This window comes from Podarcis melisellensis, assembly GCF_964234715.1.
Source record: "Podarcis melisellensis genome assembly, chromosome: 9".
In the NCBI taxonomy this organism is placed as follows: domain Eukaryota; kingdom Metazoa; phylum Chordata; class Lepidosauria; order Squamata; family Lacertidae; genus Podarcis; species Podarcis melisellensis.
The window spans coordinates 2,288,197-2,307,799 of record NC_138541.1 but is presented as its reverse complement, the minus strand read 5'-3'; the positions used below and the strand labels follow the sequence as shown (position 1 = coordinate 2,307,799).

General features: G+C 49.9%; 1 protein-coding gene and 1 long non-coding RNA gene across 2 annotated transcripts in view; one reads left to right on the top strand and one right to left on the bottom strand.

Annotated features, from left to right (window-relative positions):
* Window positions 1–19,603, bottom strand: part of LOC309377833 — a 355,859-nt gene that overhangs the window by 14,704 nt on the left and 321,552 nt on the right. The gene's annotated exons all lie outside the window — the stretch shown is intronic.
* Window positions 13,732–19,603, top strand: part of VAX2 (ventral anterior homeobox 2) — a 53,219-nt gene continuing 47,347 nt past the window's right edge. Inside the window, exon 1 of the mRNA XM_081925285.1 lies at window positions 13,732–14,575. Coding sequence (XP_081781411.1) covers window positions 14,272–14,575 — 304 coding nt within the window. The 5' untranslated portion in view covers window positions 13,732–14,271. The remainder of the gene's footprint in view (window positions 14,576–19,603) is intronic.

The following is a 19,603-nucleotide window of genomic DNA, read 5'->3' as shown; positions in this document are numbered from 1 at the left end:
GGTCCAGCACCGAGGACCTTCTGACGGTTCCCTCCCTGCGAGAAGCCAAGTTACAGGGAACCAGGCAGAGGGCCTTCTCGGTAGTGGCACCCGCCCTGTGGAAAGCCCTTCCACCAGATGTCAAAGAGAAGAACAACTACCTGACATTCAGAAGACATCTGAAGGCAGCCCTGTTTAGGGACGCTTTTAATGTCTGACAGACTATTGTATTTTAATATTGTGTTGGAAGCCGCCCAAAGGGGCTGGGGAAATATTATTATTATTATTATTATTATTAATAATAATAATAATAATAATGGATACAGAAAAGTTTCTCCTTAACACTACAACTGTTGGATAACCACTGATGCCGAATCTTGGGAGATTCAGGAATGCCAAAAGCAAGCCTTTCTTCATGCAGAGGATAGTTAAACTGTGTAACTCTCTGCCACAGGAGGCAGGGGTGGACAGCACATTGAATGGCTTTAAAAGAGGATCGGACAGATTCCTGGAGGAGGGGAGGGCTCCCCATGGCTACTAGCCACGAAGCTTTTGCTCTGACTTTCACAATGAAATGCAGCAATGCTTTCCAATACCAGCTCCTGGAAACCACAGGCGGGGAGGGGGCTCTTTTGCTTTTTGCAATTCAGGTCCCTCTTGGCGTTTGGGTGACCCTCTCCACCGGACAAATCAGGTAAGACTTGCCCCCGCTTTAAAAACTATAAAACCTTGCGTAACTGCCCAACTGGTTTGTTTAAAGCCCAATGGATCGGTTTGCTCCCACCGCTTAGCCACCCTGGATTTATTCTTCTTCCATGACAGTGAGCAGGATGGATATAAATTAAGATACATATATGCAAAAGGAAAAAAGAAATAAAAATAAAACTGAGGCAGGTCAGGTTAGGAAATGGAATCAGGGGCATTTTGTGTCCCCGGACACATTTGGCCCGCTTGCCCTCGGGGTCATAGCTGTCAACTTTTCCCTTTTCTTGCGAGGAATCCTATTCGGAATAAGGGAATTTCCCTTTAAAAAAGGGAAACGTTGACAGCTACGCTCGGGATTTGCAAGGATAATTAATAATAATAATAATAATAATAATAATAATAATAATAATAATAATAATAATATACCACCCACCATTCTGACTGGGTCGCTCCAGCTTCTCTGGACAGCTTCCAGCATATACAGAAACATAATAAAACATCAAACATTTGAAACTTCCCTATAGAGGGCCTCCTTCAGATGTCTTCTAAAGGTCGAATAGTTGCTTTTCTCCTTGACATGTGAGGGGGAGGGCGTTCCTCGGGGTGGGCGCCACCACCGACAAGGCCCTATGCTCAAAGGCTACAGTAGCTCAGTTGATCAGCAGCAGTTTTACACCCCAAAGGCCCCAGGTCCAGTCCTCAACATCGGACTGGGAAGGCGCCCCTCTGAAACCCTGCAGACCCAGTCGGTGTAAATTAATGGTCTTCAACTGGCGGGTCGGGACCCAGTTCCGAGTGATGGCTCGATCTAGGGTGGGTCTTAACAGCATTGCTACCATCATAGTAATATATGATTTAAGACATATTGGATTGAAGTTGGAGCCTGGTTTGAAAAAGATTGAAAAGTTTTGGGGGGGGGGCTTTTTGGGGGGGCTGCCACTCGCTTGCTTCCATAAAATCATCCTCCCCGCACTGTATAAAAAGCATTATTGGTTTTTGTTTCCACGACCTGCTAAGAAAGGTACAGTAATAACACAACGAGATTCAAACCAATCATAATTGAAGGCACATTTATTCAAAATCCCATTAAAACTGTTCAGTTTGATTAGTTTAGCAAAACAGTGACTGGCTTTTCCATGCCTGATAGACATTTACAACTCCAGCCCTGCCCCACCACCAGGGGGCAGCACCGTACACTGGGGTAGTTACACAAAGAGGCCGGTGGTCTGGTTCAGTAAAAGGCGGGTTTTCTCGGCCACAGAACCTTTTCTGTCTAGCTGGTATCAGCCGAGGGTCGCCTCCTGGCTCTCAAGAGCGACTGAGCAACCCTCTGGCCTCTTTCTCTGTCAATTAACTATAACATTTTGAGAGTATTTTTCCCTCTTCCCTGTAAATCTGCGTCCGCCTTTCCTCGTCTTCTCCTTTTTAAACAGCTTCTCTCACCTCACAATTAAATCCACTTTTAAACCTTTGGGTGTTTTTTAAAAAAGCTATCTCGTTCAGAATGGCTAGGGCAACCCAGTCAGCTGGGCGAGGTATAAATAAAAAAATCATTATTATTTCAGTTTGGTTCCCAAACAGACCCACGAAGGTAAGCATAAGAAATTGCAAAAGGTAAGCATAAGAAATTGCAAAATCAACAAGGGAGCAGGATTTGATTCCATGTCTGAGTTCTGAAAGAGAAGAAGAGGACGTTTCACTTCCTAAGCATTTTTTTTCAATGAAGAGCTCTTGATTTCGATGGAAATAACTTTCGAGTAAGCACGTGTAGTTTTGCAGCCTTGTTTTAATTTTAATCTAATTGTTTTAACTCCCAGGTATGTTATGTTAAACATCTCAGTGATGCTTGGAACACGTTGTTCCCAGAGATCCAGCAGCGGGCCGCTACCTTCAGACTAAGACCTGCTACATCTGATCTACCGGTCAGGTGAACGTGTGAACACGCTGGTAGAGTTGTCGTAGTTCATTCCCTCCATTCTGAGACCATGAGCTCTCTCTGTGTGTTATTTTATTCCCCTTAACTTCTCCCTACCTTCGCTTGCCCCCCGCCCCCTTCTCCGCGTGGAAAACCTTTAACAGGAAAATCATGAACAATGGGATTTCCCAGTGATCTAAGCATGTCTGGATCCTGTCCCGCGCTTCCTTCCAAATAAGAATTCTTAGTACGGTAGACCTAAGGCAGGATGCTCTCCTGCGCAAGACCTCCAATGACTGGGAAGTTCGCCTTCATTGCAGTGGGGCTGGCGCAGGAGATCTTCCCTCCCAGCTAGTGTAAGGTCTACAGACAGATCTTCTCGCGTTTCGTTCGTTTCAAGGAGACTCGCGCAGGAGAACTGCCTATCTCCTCCTCATTGACCGTTCCTCGAAAGAACCTCGCTGCCTGCCTCTGATCCATCTCATCCCAAAATATCCTACCAAAGTAAATCTCTCTGTTTCCAATTTTTTAGAACACATTTCATCCCTCCTTCCTTCGTTCAAGGAACGTGGTTCCCAGGCTGTCGCCCACCCAGGCCCTGATGCTTTGCAAAAGTGGAGGTGCTATTCTGCCTTCAGACCCTACTCCAGGCGCTTCGGTCTTCTCAGGTGAAACGCACACAATTTCAGACAGTCCCGTTTGTTGCTTTAATATATACGGTGCCTGTTTAGGATATTTCATGGTCAGTTTTACAGCTGAAGCCTAATCCCGTTCACTTGGGGAAAATACTCCCACTGACTCCACCCATTGACTTTCCCTTCCAGCAATTCGGGTTAAGATGGCAGCCTCTAAATCGCTTAACATGGAGCAGGATCATTTCCATGCAACCTCCGCCTCAGCTGTGGTTCCTGCACCTCGGAGGTTGGACTAGATGACCCTGGGGTGTCCCTTCCAACTCTACAATATTATGACCCCGTGATTCAATCGCAAAGTCGGTTGCTGGCATAATCCACAGGTTGTGTTTCCCACGCCTTGCCCATCACTTCCGGAGCGCTGCGATTTGCCTTTCTTGGGTGCAGGGTACTAGATTAGCGAGTTCTCTAGTATCTCTCAGTGGTATCTCTCAGCAAAGCAGCTCTTGCGAGTTAACGCGGCGAAATGCTTTTTAAAAGGCTCCACAGTGCTTGCTGTTAAGACTCTTGTACCCATTTTACAGACGGGGGAACCGAGACGCGTTGGCGGCCGGGGTGGGAATTTCAAAGGCACACGAGGCAGGAGACGGAGGGAAGGGAGAATGCAATAGTTCCCCCCTGGTTACTATTCAGGTCTCTAATAATCAGCGCCGCTGCTTTCATTTTTCAGGGTTAAACCTGAAAGGGGCTGGGGTGGATAATAGGACGACGCCCAGGCGAACTTCCCAGTAGACTGGGCCCTAAATATTGGCACCCAGGAGAATTAAGGTCACCCTTGGAGAAGCTGAAAGCAGCAAAGCTTTGTAAGCAAGACTGGGGGGGGGGGAGGTGTGCGGGGTGCGTCCTGGATGGCGGACCCGAGGCACGGATATCCTTCAGTCAAAGCGGCCTAACCCCAATGCCTGTTCCGCGCGCACCAGGCATTTAAAGCCTATTTAAAGCACAGGGCTCTCCGCAACGAATCCTAGGAGCCATAGTAAGTTTAGGGTGCTGGGAATTGTAGTTCTGTGGGGGGCAAACTGCGGTTCCCGGGACTTTGGGGGGGCTCGGGGGGCTCTAAATGTGTTTTATGCGTATTGCTTTCAATGAAAAACGCAGTTCTAGCCTATGCACTGGACTTACTCAGAGGCAGGTCCATTGAGGTCAGTGGGACTTACTCTCAAGAGTAAGTTACAGATAGGTAGCCGTGTTGGTCTGCCATAGTCAAAACAAACAAAAAATCCTTCCAGTAGCACCTTAAAGACCAACTAAGTTATTTCTTGGTATGAGCTTTCGTGTGCATGCACACTTCTTCAGATACACACTGCATGCACACTGCGTGCATGCACACGAAAGCTCATACCAAGAACTAACTTAGTTGGTCTTTAAGGTGCTACTGGAAGGATTTTTTTTGTTTTTTTTCTCAAGAGTAAGTGTGCGTAAAACGGGTTGCTTAATTTGCACCCAGGCTGCTTAGTCAACAACCACCCAGGATGTGAATGGATGAGGCGCTTCTACTGTTCGGCGATGGTGACACTTTAATCCTTTTTCTCTGCCTGGATTTTCCTGGAGAATATTTTTCTCTATTTAGCAGCACATTAGCGTTCTCTCTTTCTGCTTCCTGCCCCCACAGCAACCTCCTTCTCAGAGACGAAACATCCTATAATCTAGCCAGATTGCTTTCAGTTTGTTGGGTTTTTTTTTTATTAAAAAACCATTATCCGTCCCAGCGCTTTCTCAAAACCCGCAGCCCAGTCAAGGCTCTCAGACCGGCTTTTCTCCCAACAGAACTGCAGCTCCAGCTCCATTTGCAGGGTGGCTAAAACATCCCTCCGCAAGGTGAATTCTTTCCCAAATCTTGAGGAATGCCGCCATTCGAGCGACTTTGTTCTTTTGGCCCTGTAAAAGATCTCATAATTAAGATACTTTCCAGGTCGGCGTTTTCTAGCCTGCGAAGTAGGCAGCGAGAGGGAAAATAAGGGAGACGTTTGTCAATTTCCTGTCCGCCCCCCCAACTGTAATTGACACCAATCCGTCGACAACGTCTCCCACTGCAGCGAACGGCGGGCTGCGGTGCTCTTGCGCGGTGCTGTTCATTGCAGCAAGGCTGTGCGCAGGAGACCTTCCGGCTGGATCGCGCCCATTCAATGAACCAGCAAGCCAGATTCCCGCCCCCGGATCTTCGGGGTTTTCTGGGAAGGGGGGCGAGCAAAACAAACCCCCTGTTCGACTGCATTCCTAACATTACAGAATTCAGAAGAAGTTTTTGCAGCACCCTGTTCTCATAGTGGCTGAGGTGGTTATTATTATTATTATTACATCGGTTCTGTCCTCAAGGCCTGCCTTAAAATGAAATCTATCTTGAAGGGTAATGGCCACAAAACGCTGCTCATGAGGACTGCCTCTCCCTCGTCGTTTTCCTGCAGGCCACTGGCCTCGGCTTCCAGGCTGGACAGGCGGAAACGCATTGCGGAGGGAACGGCGCGTCTCATTTCCCTGCAAGCTCCGAGGCCTGCTGCTGCGTCCCTTCCTCCGCTCCCCCAGCAGGATCCTACACGGAACCCCTCACTCCTCTCTTCGCACCAGCAGCGCTGGAAACCGGGAGAGTTCTATTATCTGCCATCTTTTCTGTTTCCCCCTTAAAACAGGAGCAGGGATGGCGAATCGGCGAACCGCAGCGACCGCAAAGCGGAGCTTCTTTGGAGAAAATGCGAAGATGGACGGGGAAGCGGGGGGGGGGCTATGCTCCTTCCCACCCAGCTCCTCATCTCAGTGGCTTTAAGACCATAATTTGACAGGAAGCAACCAGCATCCCAATATCAGAAAATGTTGAAAAGCCAGATCGGGGCTCGGTCCCAGCCTTGTCTTGAAGCTGCCTTAGTCTGGCAATTCGGACTGGCGAGCGCTTTGCTGGAACAGGCAGGCAGGCAAGCAGAGCGAGGCCGCTTTCTCGGCTCCTCCCTACTTGGACCTACTATTTGAGCTCGGGGAAAGCCGATTTCTTCGCCCCCTGAGCCAACGGGCTTTTCTGCCTCTCTCTCCGTAAAGTTTCGGATAAAATATATTTTTTGCCCGGAATTCTAAGAAAGAATTAGGCCTCCAGAACACGCATCGCTTGCTGCAGTGCGTGGAAGAACAACCCAGAATCTGGTCGCATCTTTAAAGGCTCACGCCATTTTATGGTGGCGCAGATTCCGAGAACAGAAGTCCGCTTTCAGTCCACGAAAACTTATACTGTATCTATTTATTGAATTGTTATACCGCCCTTCGTCCGTAGCTTCCAGGGCGATTCTCAGCATAAAAATGCGAGATCAAAACACATAATAAAAACAAGAACAAACTAAACCAATAACCCCCTCTTCCTTAATCAAACAATGTGATGGCGTTTGAGGCGCCGCAATATTCCTGGGCGGTTTAGCTACAGGATTCTAACACATCGATCTTTAATGCACGCCTTTGTTTTGGGCAAGCCTCTCCTGCAAGAGTTCAGCCTTTATAAAGTTGTGCGTGGAACACGGTGTATAATCATAATTTTATTTGCCCAGGCGTACAGCTCAGACGTGCAACAGACGCATTATACCATCGCGCCGTAAAGTTACCAGCCTAGAACATCTTGTTGCGCGTGCGGACAGGGCATCATCGCGCTAAAAACTCAAAACTCCCCTACGGCACTGAAAGGCAGTTATACCTGGGCGCACCTGGCTGCTCCTGTTTCGTACGCCGAGCAGGTGATTTTGTCCGAGTTCACTTTGCTTTGGCCTGGTTTGTTAATTGCCTGTTTAGCGACCTGTTGCCACTCTGAGCAGTCCATTTTTGGCCCATCAAGCAGGGACATAAGTTTGAAAAGTGATTCGCACACAAACGATGCAACTGAACATAGTGAAACATTCAGCAGAACGGAAATGCCACGGAGGCACCTTTATAATTTACAGAGGAAGGCTGAGATTTCCTGGGTTTTATTCCAGGTGGGGCTCAGGTTCCTCGCGTTGGCGACCCTCCACACCTGAAGATCCGAACATTACCCTGAACATATGCCCTTACATTTCTGTCCACAGTTTCGTCCAGGCGGCTTCCAGGCGGTTAGGCACTGACCATCCCCCTTACTTTAGCCAGGTGGGGGCCTCAGATCTTCTTGGACTCCCCGTCTTGTCTCCATCTCAGATGGATCATCCTCTGGGGCGCCTCCTCGGCACATTTCAGCCTCAGTCTGCCCGAACCGAGGCCACAGAAGGGACACAGGCGATGTCTGAACCGGCGCGCAGCCGGATCCTAAGATTGTTTTCAGACTGCCTTACACTTCCTCTCTGTGTCTATACGCCCTGAACATTAAAGACAACAACAGCTATGGGGGTGGCATAGAAATGTTTTAAATCAATCCATAGCAATCCTACACATTCCGGTTCACAATCCCCACCAGCCTATTGAAAGGTGTGAGTGGAGGGCGCCCATTAAAGAGGCAGCGCGCCTGAATTAGCATTTTAGGAACCGAATGTTTGCTTAAGGAGCTACTTAGTTGGTCTTTAAGGTGCTACTGGAAGGAATTTTTTGTTTGTTTAAGCTACATAAAGTTCTTTGCATGTCATCCAACCGCTGTCCACTGTCTGCCTACACAGAGGGAACTCGTGATTTTGAAAGAAGATACAGGCAAGAGACGTTATGTGACCTCATTCAGACGCCATACCGGAAATACACCAAAACGCAGCCGAGGCGAGGTCGGTGTGCTCCGAGAAAGTGACACACCAAACTTCCTTTTGCCCAGGCAGCCTCTGCTCCGGGCCTCTTCTTCGGCTCGACCTCACCTTGACCGCTGCCAAGGTCAAATCCAGCAGCGGTTAGAGAGACAGGAGTGTGTGTGTCACTGACTTTCATGAGGCCTGAGCTGGTCTCTTTTCAGAACCACAATGAAGCCCTCAGAAAACGCGTTTATTTTCACTTGGAGGAGTGGGTCGCTGGGGATCCGGGTCTCCCTGGATCGCTGTTGCCTGCCGCTGACTCGAGAGGAGACCTGAGTTCCACCTGAGACTCCTAATTCCTTTTCAGTGTAGAGCGAGGGTCACTCTTGCCCCGAAGGAGACCCCGTTCTCCCCTTCCCTGAAGTCTTTCCCCTGTTGCATTCCAAGAGGATACAAAGTTAAAAATTAGTTCTAGTTACAGGTAGGTAGCCGTGTTGGTCTGCCGTAGTCGAAACAAAATTAAAAAAAATCCTTCCAGTAGCAGCTTAGAGACCAACTAAGTTTGTTATTGGTACGAGCTAGAACTATGGAAGGCACCACATTGAGCCGCATGAAACGAAAGCCCATCAACCGGTATCTGAAGAAGTGTGCATGCACACGAAAGCTCATACCAATAACAAACTTAGTTGGTCTCTAAAGTGCTACTGTAAGGATTTTTTTAATTTAAAAATTAGTGCAACGGAAGCAATGAATGAACGTAAAATTGCAAAGAGGTCGCATCCAGTTTCGCACCAGAGAAGGAAATGAACGAGGGGTCCCTAACGCTGTTTTCTTGGCAGCGTTGAATGGGGCTAGTAAGAAATACTAGCTTTCTTTCTTTCTTTCTTTCTTTCTTTCTTTCTTTCTTTCTTTCTTTCTTTCTTTCTTTCTTTCTTTCTTTCTTTCTCCAAATCTTTATTAGGCATTACAGATACAGACCATCTTAAAACATCCATATATGTACAAATAAATAGCCATATAAGATATATAGTAAGAGAAAATTTCATTGGAGTGTCTTCCTGCGAAACTGTGTCATTCACCACTCTAAGAGATACTATTGACAGAAACTCAGCCACCCTTGGAATTACCTCCGGGTTAAGAACAGTCAGGTAGAATCTGATATTTTAATTGTGCCATGATGTTAGACAACCCAAAAGGGGAGACAACACGCGTTTATGTAGTTGGTTGTACAGTAGAAAAGAATATGTTCTACAGCGTCCCTCACATTCAAATAACATCAGCAATGTCTATCATTTCTAGGGATGGTTAAATACCCGCCCTTAACAAAAGCTGAGGGGAAAACGTTCAGTCGGGCTAACGTAAATGTCCTGCGTTGGGCTGGAATTATTAACTTTGAGATAGAAGCGATCCTGTTATCGGTTGTATTTAAACCACAGAACTTGGGGGAGCAGATTTTATTTACAGCTGACTCAATGTTTTGTTTTTCAATGTCCCTTAATCTAATTTGGATATGGCGATAAATATATTGATCACTAGAATTATACAGTACAGTAATTCCAAGTCAATACCAAAAGGTCTAATTTTGCTGTGCATGAGTTGGAGCCATCTGGATTTATAGGAGTCCTTATAAGTACCGGTAAATCGGAAAGCAGACTGGAAGGCTGGGAAGGACAATGGCAACGCAGCCAGTATTTTATAGTGCTAGCCTACACTTACTTACTATATATTAGTATATATTCTGCGTTACCTATTATAGATTAGTAACTAGTATACTCACCTGTATGTTTCCTGTATATTAGCATATATTCTGTATTACTTACTACAAATTAGTATCTAGTATACTTACTAGTAATTTGCTTACTAGTACCTATGAGTAAAATAGGCTGCACCAGAAGGTTAGCGTGTAAGTAAAACTTCAAGTTAAAAATGTATTTAGCTAAATGTTCCTTCTCCCAAAAAGACTGACGGGCTAAGAGGAAGGAAGAGATGGACCGTGATTAATAGATGATATACAGGGAGATAATTGTTTTTCTTCTGAGTCATTTTGTCCAACAGAGCAAACAAGTAAATAGATTCAGGATCGGGGCACATTTGGGAACACTTTGCTTCGATATAGGGTGCGGTTGGCAAGAGGCGGCGATGGGCGCCTTGCCAAAGAGATTTCTGGTACATCGATGCCGCAGCTGCATCCCTCACGTGGAAGGCTAACCCCCCCCCCTTTGCTAGTAAATGTCTAAGAAAGCAGCCCCGTTTGACAGCTGAAAATGATTGTCCTTTTTAAAAAAAATTCTATACATATATTCCACCGACCGACCCTTCCAGCTCAATAATCAGCACGTGAGAAGCATTCAAACATGAAGGGGGTGGGATGCCATCCTGCAGACACGCGGGGTTATGATCCTGCCAGCACTTTCAAGCGCCGTTCACTTTAATGGGAGAGCTAAGCACGTGCAGGAAGGAATGACGACGGCAGAAGGACACAGAAGTGTGCCTGTTCCTGTGTTCTTGCCACACATACGTTTTTTAAAAGCGAATATTTTCTAGAAACTGATATTCCAGGCGGGCACCGTCTCGACTGTAAGGCGTGCAAACTCCCTCGGAACCGGTAGTCACTCCGGATTTAGGTCAGCGTCCCTGAAGTTACCGCAACTGACCAAAACTGTAATAGATCAAATGCTGACCTCCAGCTAGAAGAGCGGCAGACGGTGGTCTTCGGTCTGGGTCGGTGTCCTCGGGGGCCCTTGACTTTTTACCTGTAAAAGAAGCGAGTCGTTTGCGTCTCGACGTTTCCCGTGACTAATAAAAGCTGATCTCTGCCTAAACCAATATCTGGAACTTTCTTCATTCCCCCCTCTCCTTTCCCCGCTCTGCCTGGTAAACACGTTGTGCGGGGTTTATTTTGATTTTATTTCCGATTTCAACAAGTGACTTGAAAATAAAATACGTTATCCGACGAGGAGGCATTCAAACATTCTAAGTGGCTTTTAAAGCGCTTGAAAAATGAAAGGAAAACGGATCTCTTTATGTCTTGGTTTATTTTGGTGTGTGTGTGTTAAATCTTTATTAATAATAATTATTGTCTTTCTTTCTCTGCAAGTCGATACAGGGAAGGAAGGAAGTAGCAGAGATAAGCTTGAGCGCCGAAGTCCTTACGAGGCGCTACTACCTTTGGGCCCAATTTAGAAGGAAGTTCTCCTGCGCAGTTCTCCCTCTAGCTGGAGCTGTGGGAGACCCGGGTCATTGCATCGGGGCTTGCGCAGGAGAACTTCTTGTTGGCGAGAGCCGGATTTGAAACCGGCCTGCCTAGGTTTGGTTCCCTCTTTCCCGGCGCGCTTTTTTACACCATCCAAGTCTAGAACGAAGGCAGCCTCTCCCCGCTTTCTTTCAATTGGAGAGTTTTAACTGGCCTGCATACGCAAAGAGATTGTGCTCTGGGCTATACATTCCTGTGCACAATTTGGTCTTACACCCAAGTAGACCATCGTAGGCTGGCGGTGCAACTTGGGTTCCAGCGTCATCTCCAGCAGAGTTTTTCGCATATCTTTTAAATGCGCAAAACGTAAACACCCGCACGCTTCCAAATATTTTATAATTTTTTTTGTGGAGAAACCATCCCAATCTCTGAAGTTAAGAATAATACTAGTAATTTAAGGCAGCCTTTTGAACCACAGTTCGCTGCAAAGGACTCGGCGCTGCCTTGAATGCTGCGGGCAGGTCAAGCAAAGGCCATCCTCGGGCATTTCTTACGATGCAGCAAAAGCCCTCTAATAATTTCTAGGGCCTGAGGGAAGGGAAGGATCCAGGCCAGAAAGGGATTCTTGGGATATAACCCTGGGAACGCTTAGCAGGAAGCACGTAAGCTGGATTTGCTTCTGAGTAAACATGCCCTGTTTATTTGGCGATCGGAAAGTGAAACCTCCATGATCCTCAACTTGCCCTCGCCTGCCACGCCAAGCCAGCCAGCGAAGGGTCCCAGTCTAGGTAAACCTGCCCCTTACTGGCCTCCACTGAAAGCAATGGGGCTTCATGGAGTCGAGACTGGCTTGTTCCCTCGACTGGGTCCCGAGTCCCGTTAGCTGGCTCAGGAGTCAGTCGGTGGAGGAGCGTTGCTGCGAATTACATCGGTGAAAGAAAGTTCAGATAATGTATTTTTTGGCTGTGGCTTTTACGGCTCTCTAGATGCGCAGCCGGTGAGGCCATACAAATAAAATCAGCTGGACCTAAGAGTTTATTTCCAGAGTTGCTCATCTCCCCTTTCCCACCACCCACAGTCCAGAAAGCAAATCACTCCGGGTGGAGGCGAAGGGGAGGGGAGAGGCACAAATCCCACTTGTCAGTCAGGTGGAAGGCTGTCACTCGAGAGGAGCAGGGATGAAAATACACACAAGCGGCCCATTTCGGTCCTGCAAAAGCGGCTCCCTGTGTTGGAGCAACATTTGCAGAGATGGCGGGAGGCGTTTGCGGGGGCTTGGAGAAATCACTTCTCTCTATAGACACACAATTCAATCAGCTCCCCACCCAAATAAACCCGCCTCACCCACATTATCCCCCTACCAGCCCCCTTTTAAAGGTTGCTTAGAAATCCGAAAAGCACCCTCGATTCCTCTGTCTCTTTTCCTCTCAAAAGCAAATGCTTCAGGATCACGGCAACCCTTCCATTTCCCTTTCAACCGCCCTGCTAATCATAATAATCAGCGCTCCCCTAATGAAGCGGGAACAGAAGGCACCTTCCAAAGTGGGCGAGACGTTTTCACCCGTCTGTTGAAAACAGCGACAACAAAAACACCCAGAAGCGCCATTCACCTCTCCATCCATCCATGCATCCATCTCTCCGGCGGGGCCTTCCTCGCCCTTGGCGAGAGCAGAGGAGCGCGCGCCTGGTCCTCGCTCGGCCTGCTGAAACGGACTTTGCCCAAACTGGCCAAGCATTCAGAGCCTGAAACGGACTAGCTGCCATGTATTTGACAAGAGCAACAGCTTGAAAGTGGCGCACTTTAATTCACTTTACAGTGCTCACAGTTGCCCGAAAGGGAGAGCTTTAAGCAAGCCCACCAATTGTTCCTTACGCTGCATTATTATTATTATTATTATTATTATTATTATTATTATTATTATTATTCCTTCCCTGGCGATGCTTCTTTTGACAAAGTCCAAACCCGGGGGGAGTTTTCCTTTGCGGAGCGGGGGGTGAGAATGCGTGCAGAGCCGAGTGGCGATTCTTTGTTTTGCCAATGAATGGCGAGGGACTCGCGAGCAGGAAATTACGTGTGTGGCCGCCAGTCCATTTGAAATCGCTCCTTTCCCTTCCACGCCTGGCTCTTTATCCCCAGCTCGCTCTGCTTCCCTCCTCCCCCCCCCCCCGCCCCTCAGAGGAACATTAAAGTGCCAGGGACGGAATGTGTATGCGTGTAGAATTGGGCGGGGGGGGGGGAGGAGAGAAGGATTTCCTTTCTTCAACAAATAAATGGGAATTGGGAATAGGAAAAAACAACAACAACCAAGCGGTGGGTGGAGAGGAATTATGGATTGTCTCCTTGCCTTCCCTCTTCTTTTTCTTCCTCCTCCTCCTCTTCAGCGCCGGATCCCTCCCACCTCCCCACCCCCACCCTCCTCTGCCCGCCCCCGCACACCGAAATTCTCTCCACCCACGTTGCCAAAGACGCATCGATCTCCCATCCGCGGAAGATCCAACCTGGAAGGATGTGAAGTGCGCGGGGAGGGGGGGGGAGAGAAGCCGGAGGGAGGGGGAGGGAGAGGGAGGGAGGGCTCGCTTAGCTGCGCTCTCGCCTCTCGCGCCTGGTCCTCCTTTTCTGCCTTTGCTCATCAGAGGGAGACGGAGGGAGAGAAAGAGAAAGAGGGAGAGGGAGAGAGAGAGAGGAAGGAAAGAGAGGGATGGAACCGGGCGGCAGGGAAGCTCTCGCCAGCAGGCCGGACCGGTGAAGTTTGGCCGGGGCTGCCGAGCCGAGGGGCAGCGGCAGTTCCAATGGGGGTGGGGGCAGCTCAGGAGCCTGGATCCGAGCGGGGAAAGTTTTTAACTCTTCGCCTGCCCGACTGACATCCTTTGGCTCCGCACCTTTTCCTAAAGGAGAGCATTCCCGGGAAAGCAGCTCGGAAAAGGAAGAAACCAATCGAGGCGAGGGGTTTCTGGACACCTCAAGACGGGGAAAACTGGGGGGCAGAGCCGCCTCCCAGCACCATGCTGCTGCTGCTGCCGGCCTGGGTCGCCTGGCTGGGCTTCCCGGCCCCCGATTGCTGACCCTCCACTTTCGGGGAGCGCAAACGGGAGGCAGCAAGAGGAGCGGGGGAAAGTGGAGGGGGCAGCCGGCGGATGTTCCATCCCCTGGCCGGGGCGCCCCCAGGCATGAGCGATGGGGGGAGCGAGGCTGGCCGACGCGCCCTCCTCCTGGGGGACCCCGGCGGCGCCCCGGAGCGAGCCCGGGACAAGGAGGCGCGCGCAGCCGCACTGGAGAGCGCAAAGTTGCGCGGAGGGGCTCCTGGAGGAGGAGGAATCAAGGACCTGACGGCGGGGACCTCGGCTGCCAGCCCCGGCTCCTCCAAGGAGTGCGCCCCGGAGACGGAGAGCCAGCCCTCGGCGGGCGAGGCGGACTACTGCCGCCGGATCCTGGTGCGAGGTAAGGGAAAGCCCCCCCCCCCCGACTCGCGGAGGGGCGCGCGGCGGCTCTTGTACCCCGGCCTTCCATCCGATCCCAAACCCAACTCCTTCGACCAAAACGCACACCTGCTGCATGTATCCCGACCCACCCACCGCGCCGTCAAGATCTGCCTCCCCCTTCTCCACATCTGTCGCCACAGTCCGGCTCCAGAGACTTCTTCACCCAACCCCACGTTGGACCCTTTTTGCACGCTTCCTGCTCCACCTGTTCTTCTTTGGGGGGGCATTTTAAAAACCAGAACACCTCTGTCTTTCTGCAAAGATGCGCGCCAATCCTACCATCGCCCTCCAGCCACACTCTGCCCCCCCATTCCTTCTCCCTCTGCCCCTCTCTAAACGCTTCCTGTCCTTTCCCCCTGGCTCTCCAGACCCCAAACCCCGCTGTGCGTTCGCTTCTCCTTGCCCCAGCCTGCTCCGGGTCCCTCTCTGCTGCCAGTCTCCTTCGCCCTCTTGAGACCCGGCCGGATCTCGTCTGCCCAGTTCACTGTCTCCAACCGTGGCTGGGCTGCAATTGTGTCCTCCCACCGCCCAGCCAGCCAGCCAGCATCATCTCCCTTCCCCCTTAACATCTCACACTCCTTGAACGCTTTCCCTTCTCCAAAAAAGCGTCCCTCCCCCCCCCCCCATGAATCCCTACTTTCCATCACATCCCTCCCCAAATCTGGCCCCATATGCTCCTTTCCAGGACCCTCCCGATGGAGCAAGGAAGGGGCACAGCTAGCGACAGGAGTCCGATCGCGTGGTTCCTGCTAGGGGCGCGGGTGGGGGGCTGATTTGGGCTGGAGCTTTTCCCTGGCGCGGGTGGGGGGAGGTTGGGACATTCCAAGCAGGCGATGGCACGGGGGTGGCATTTGCAACAGAAGCAGCAGATGGAGGCGATTTTTTTTTTAAGGGAATCGGTCTTGCCCTCGCCTCTCTCTTTCTCCCCGGACCTGACCCCTTCCCCCGGAGCTGCCCGTCTTTGGGGGGCAACGCGTGTGCGCGCGTGATAATGATTCCAGGTGGCTGCCTTGCCTGGCAAGCTCTTGTCGCAGGAAAACAGCGTCACTGCAGCACCAGCAAGTCAAAAGCTATTTTCTCCCCGCTTCTCTCTCTCGAGCACACACATCCTGCCCTGAGCTCTTGGAAGGAAGGCAGAGGCTGAAAACGTTGCCCTGGGTTCCCTCTGCTCGGGACCCTCCCCGGCTCTGCCCGCTCAAAAAGGGGCTCAACCCTTTGCCCAAGTCTTTCGAGGATGGGGACGGGACCCCATAGAAAGTGGGCTGCGCAAGGGGGCGGCGGGGGGGGGGGAGAGATCCTTTCACTGGAATCCAAGCCTGAGATTCCAAGCTGTAAATGCTTCCCCGTTACGAAGGCCGAATTATTACCCTGTAGACGCACAATAGACTGAATCCGAAGGCAGCACAAAGAATATTCTCTCAGTTCAGAGCTGGTTTGCTGAAGATGGCAGTAGCAGTTATGCAGGACTAGAAGAGTCACACAGCCAGCAATTTCTCTCTCTCGATTATCTTTCAATCTATTGGTCTTGGGTGTGGGTGGGTGTGCGTGCGTGTGTAAATCCTAAAAACCACGGCAATCTTCATTAGATGCACGCCATAAATCATAAATCTCTGTCTTGGTTTGTCTTGTTTTTCCCCCATTCTTTCTCTCGTTTCCCCCCGATGCTTATCAGGTATCCTTGTTGTGAGATTTAGTCTGGAGGCGCGTGAATCTTTTTCTCACAAACACAACATTTCAGCTACATTTGCTTTATTTTTTACTCGATTGACCCGTCCTTTTCCCCCCACCCGCCCGAATCTAATTATTTTCGTTTCGTGACGTTTCGTTGTTTTTCTCCTTCTTTGCGTTTCGTGATGATAGATAGATGAGTTGTTGTTGTTGTTTGTCGATGATCCACGGACTCCTCTCGCCTACAGTTGCGCTCAAAGCAGGTGGGCAAAATTAAACAAAAAGAATCGCGGATAATAACTGAGAAATGCATCCATGCAACTTCTTGGTTTTCTTCCGAGGCCTTCCGAGGCCTTTGGAGACTCTCGGAAAGAAATCTCGGGCGGGCTGCAGGCCTTGCGCCTGGCGAGGGCCGGCTGGTGACTTCTACAGCAAGGTCCGGATCCTCTCTGGAGTTGGCCCGTTGATTTTTGCAAAAAACACCCCAAAGGGCTGCGGTGGCGGAGGAGCCATAGCCAAGATGCATCCCCAAGAGAGCAGGGAGGGAGGGTAGGAAGGAAGGGAGGAAAGTCAAGGGGCCGAGAAAGCCCTCCTTGTCTGCTGGGCCTGAAAAACCACGGCCCTTCATTGTTTGAGTTACTGCCGGGTTTTGCGCCCTAGAGACCTCAGTCCTTCCACGTACATGCACAAGCCACACACAACTCTTTATCTCCTTTGGCAACGAGGCCTTCCCAACGAAACCTCAAAATATTTGAAGCGAATAGGCGTATTCTCCTTGCAAAGATTTTAAATATGTTTTTGCAACGGCGGGAGCGAAAAGATCGGAGACCTGCCTAATGTGGCGACCGGCCCTGTGCGCCTCTCAAGCTCGCCCGCAACCCCTAAGTCTTTCTGGCACCCACCCAAATTGAAGAGGAGGAACAGGCGGGAGAGGCTTGAATTCTGCAGATTTGAATTGTGTGTATGTGTCTGTGTTAAAAGATAATTTGCCCCTGAGAGATTGGTACGAAGCCTGGGCCTAAACGGCGAATATTTGCAGAAAATACCACAGAAGGAGAAAGAGAAATCTGGGCATTTCTGCTTCCTGGGTCCTGCCTATTCCTTGTTCTCCCGTCGCCGTCTGGCCCACCCAGCGAAGCCCCCGGCCATCTTTTTTCCATGGCGCCCTCGCTCTCATCCGTTTCTCTTTCCGTTTCCCCAGCTTAGCCTCGAAGCCTGCGCGAATTCAAGGTGGTTTTTTAGAAAGATTTCCGCGTCGCCGTCTCTTTCTCCGTCCTCCTCGCCTGCTTGCTGGGAATATATGGCTGATGCGTGTTTGAATTGGCGGATGGATGGAAGCATGGCTAGATAGCCGTAGAGCCATAGGTCTGAAGGCAAGTACTGTGCGTTTGTACACACCGCCGAGTCACTCTCGATGGTCAAACAGGACGGATCCACGCGGCCGTGCAGACTCCCTGACATTTGCACGGAGAAAATTGCAAAAAAACAAAAACAAAAACCGTGGCGCGTTCCAGAGTCACTGCGAGAGGAACGTGCATTATTTGTTTAAAATAAGTGATTGATTTAAATTCACATGCACACACATATGGAAATAAATTTAATAGGCAGTAGAGAGAGAGGCTCGCTTGTACCCCGAGGCCTGGCCGTTTGGCACGCTTTGTTTGCAGTTATTTTCAACGGGAGTTGAAATCAGCTTAGATCCAGATAACCTCAAATGGGTGATGGGATCTGGTCGGAAGGGGCAAGATTCAGTCGGATTGCCCAGGCACTTGGGATACTTTCGTTGGTTTCGGTGGGAGAGTCGAGTGTCTCCTATCGAAATCTACGCGAAGGCGCTTACTTTGCGGCTGGATCGTGCCCTGCTTTGGTTAGGCAGCTTCCAGTGCAATTCTGCACGTGTCTACTCAGAAGTAAGTCCCATCGTTTCCCGTTAGGCTCTTTACCCTCAGGAAAGCGTGTGCGGAACTGCAGCCTTCGCATTATCTAACCCTGCAGGGTGCGGTGGCTTTTGCCAAAGATAGTATTTGTTCCACTGATGATTTTATTGGGGATTTTTTTTAAAAAAAGTAGGATTTGTATATTTGTATGCGTTGCTCACGTAAGAAAGCAGAAGGGAAGGTGAGGGAAATGGCAGGGGTTTGAGTTGACCTTCGCTGTCATTTGAGGACGCAATCGAGGCTAAGAGAAAACAGCTTTGAAAGTCATATTGATTCTAGGGCACCAATCCACCGGGAAGGTCTCCTGCGCCAGAACCGGTGGAAGTAACTGCGCTTGTCTGCGCAGGAAATCTTCCGCGCTGACCTGCCCAGAATTAACGCTCGGATCCCTTACACTGGAGAAACAGAGAGGAAATCTGGCCTTGCTCAATAGAGCAGTTATAAAATATAGCTGGTTGCGCAAGGGGTGTGTGTTTGTGTGTTTGTGTGTGTGTGTTTGTATTCGTAAGCCTCCCTTGCGCCTTCCCCTTCTCTCAATTTCGCTCTCCACCTACATGTACGACCATTTGCGAGAGACAGTTGTGTAACCTAACCTCTTAGGCCCATGATCTTTTTATGTAAGTTGCATTAAAACGCGCGCGCACATCCTCCTCCCTGAGGTCCCTGAGTCTCGCTCACCTCTGCTTTCCCCTAAGGCGGAGGCACCCCTTAATTTTTTCTCTAGAAAAATGCCCTAACTACGAACTAACCTTCCTTCTTTCTCTAATGCTTCCTCTTTTAGTTCCTCCCTTTCATCTCTGAAAGACCCTTGTTTAAAAGCCACCACACGTCCCCTGTGGTCCCCTTTCCCTACTGATAGAGAACAGTGATGATGAGGAGGATGATGATACAGTAATAACAATACAATACAGTAATAATAATACACTAATAATATTGTTATGTATATGACGCCCATCTGACTGGGTTGCCACACCGGGAAGCTTCCAACACACATATATTCTTAGTAGGACCCCCACTCTCCCTCCCCCGACGTGGTCGGTCAACAGATGACCTGCTTCTGAGGGCGTCTGGCCTGGCTCTGGCATCACACACAAGGGCGGGGGGGGGGGGGAGCGCGGAACAAGCCGAGGAGGCCTCTTGTATGTTTCAGTTTCATCATGTCAATTTCGCCCTAGGACCTTATGGGGAGGTGGGGTTTGTTTAGTTTCCGCGAGACACATGGCTTTGTGTAAGCGCAGGTCTCAAATTTTGCATCTTGCGGGGGCGGGCTGCTGCTGCTGCTGCTGCAGGGAATGTAGGGCGGGGAGGAAAGGGGACCCGAGTTTGTGCGTGCGCGTGCGTGTGCGCGTGTGTGTTTGTGTGTGTTTGCGTGCCTACGTGTG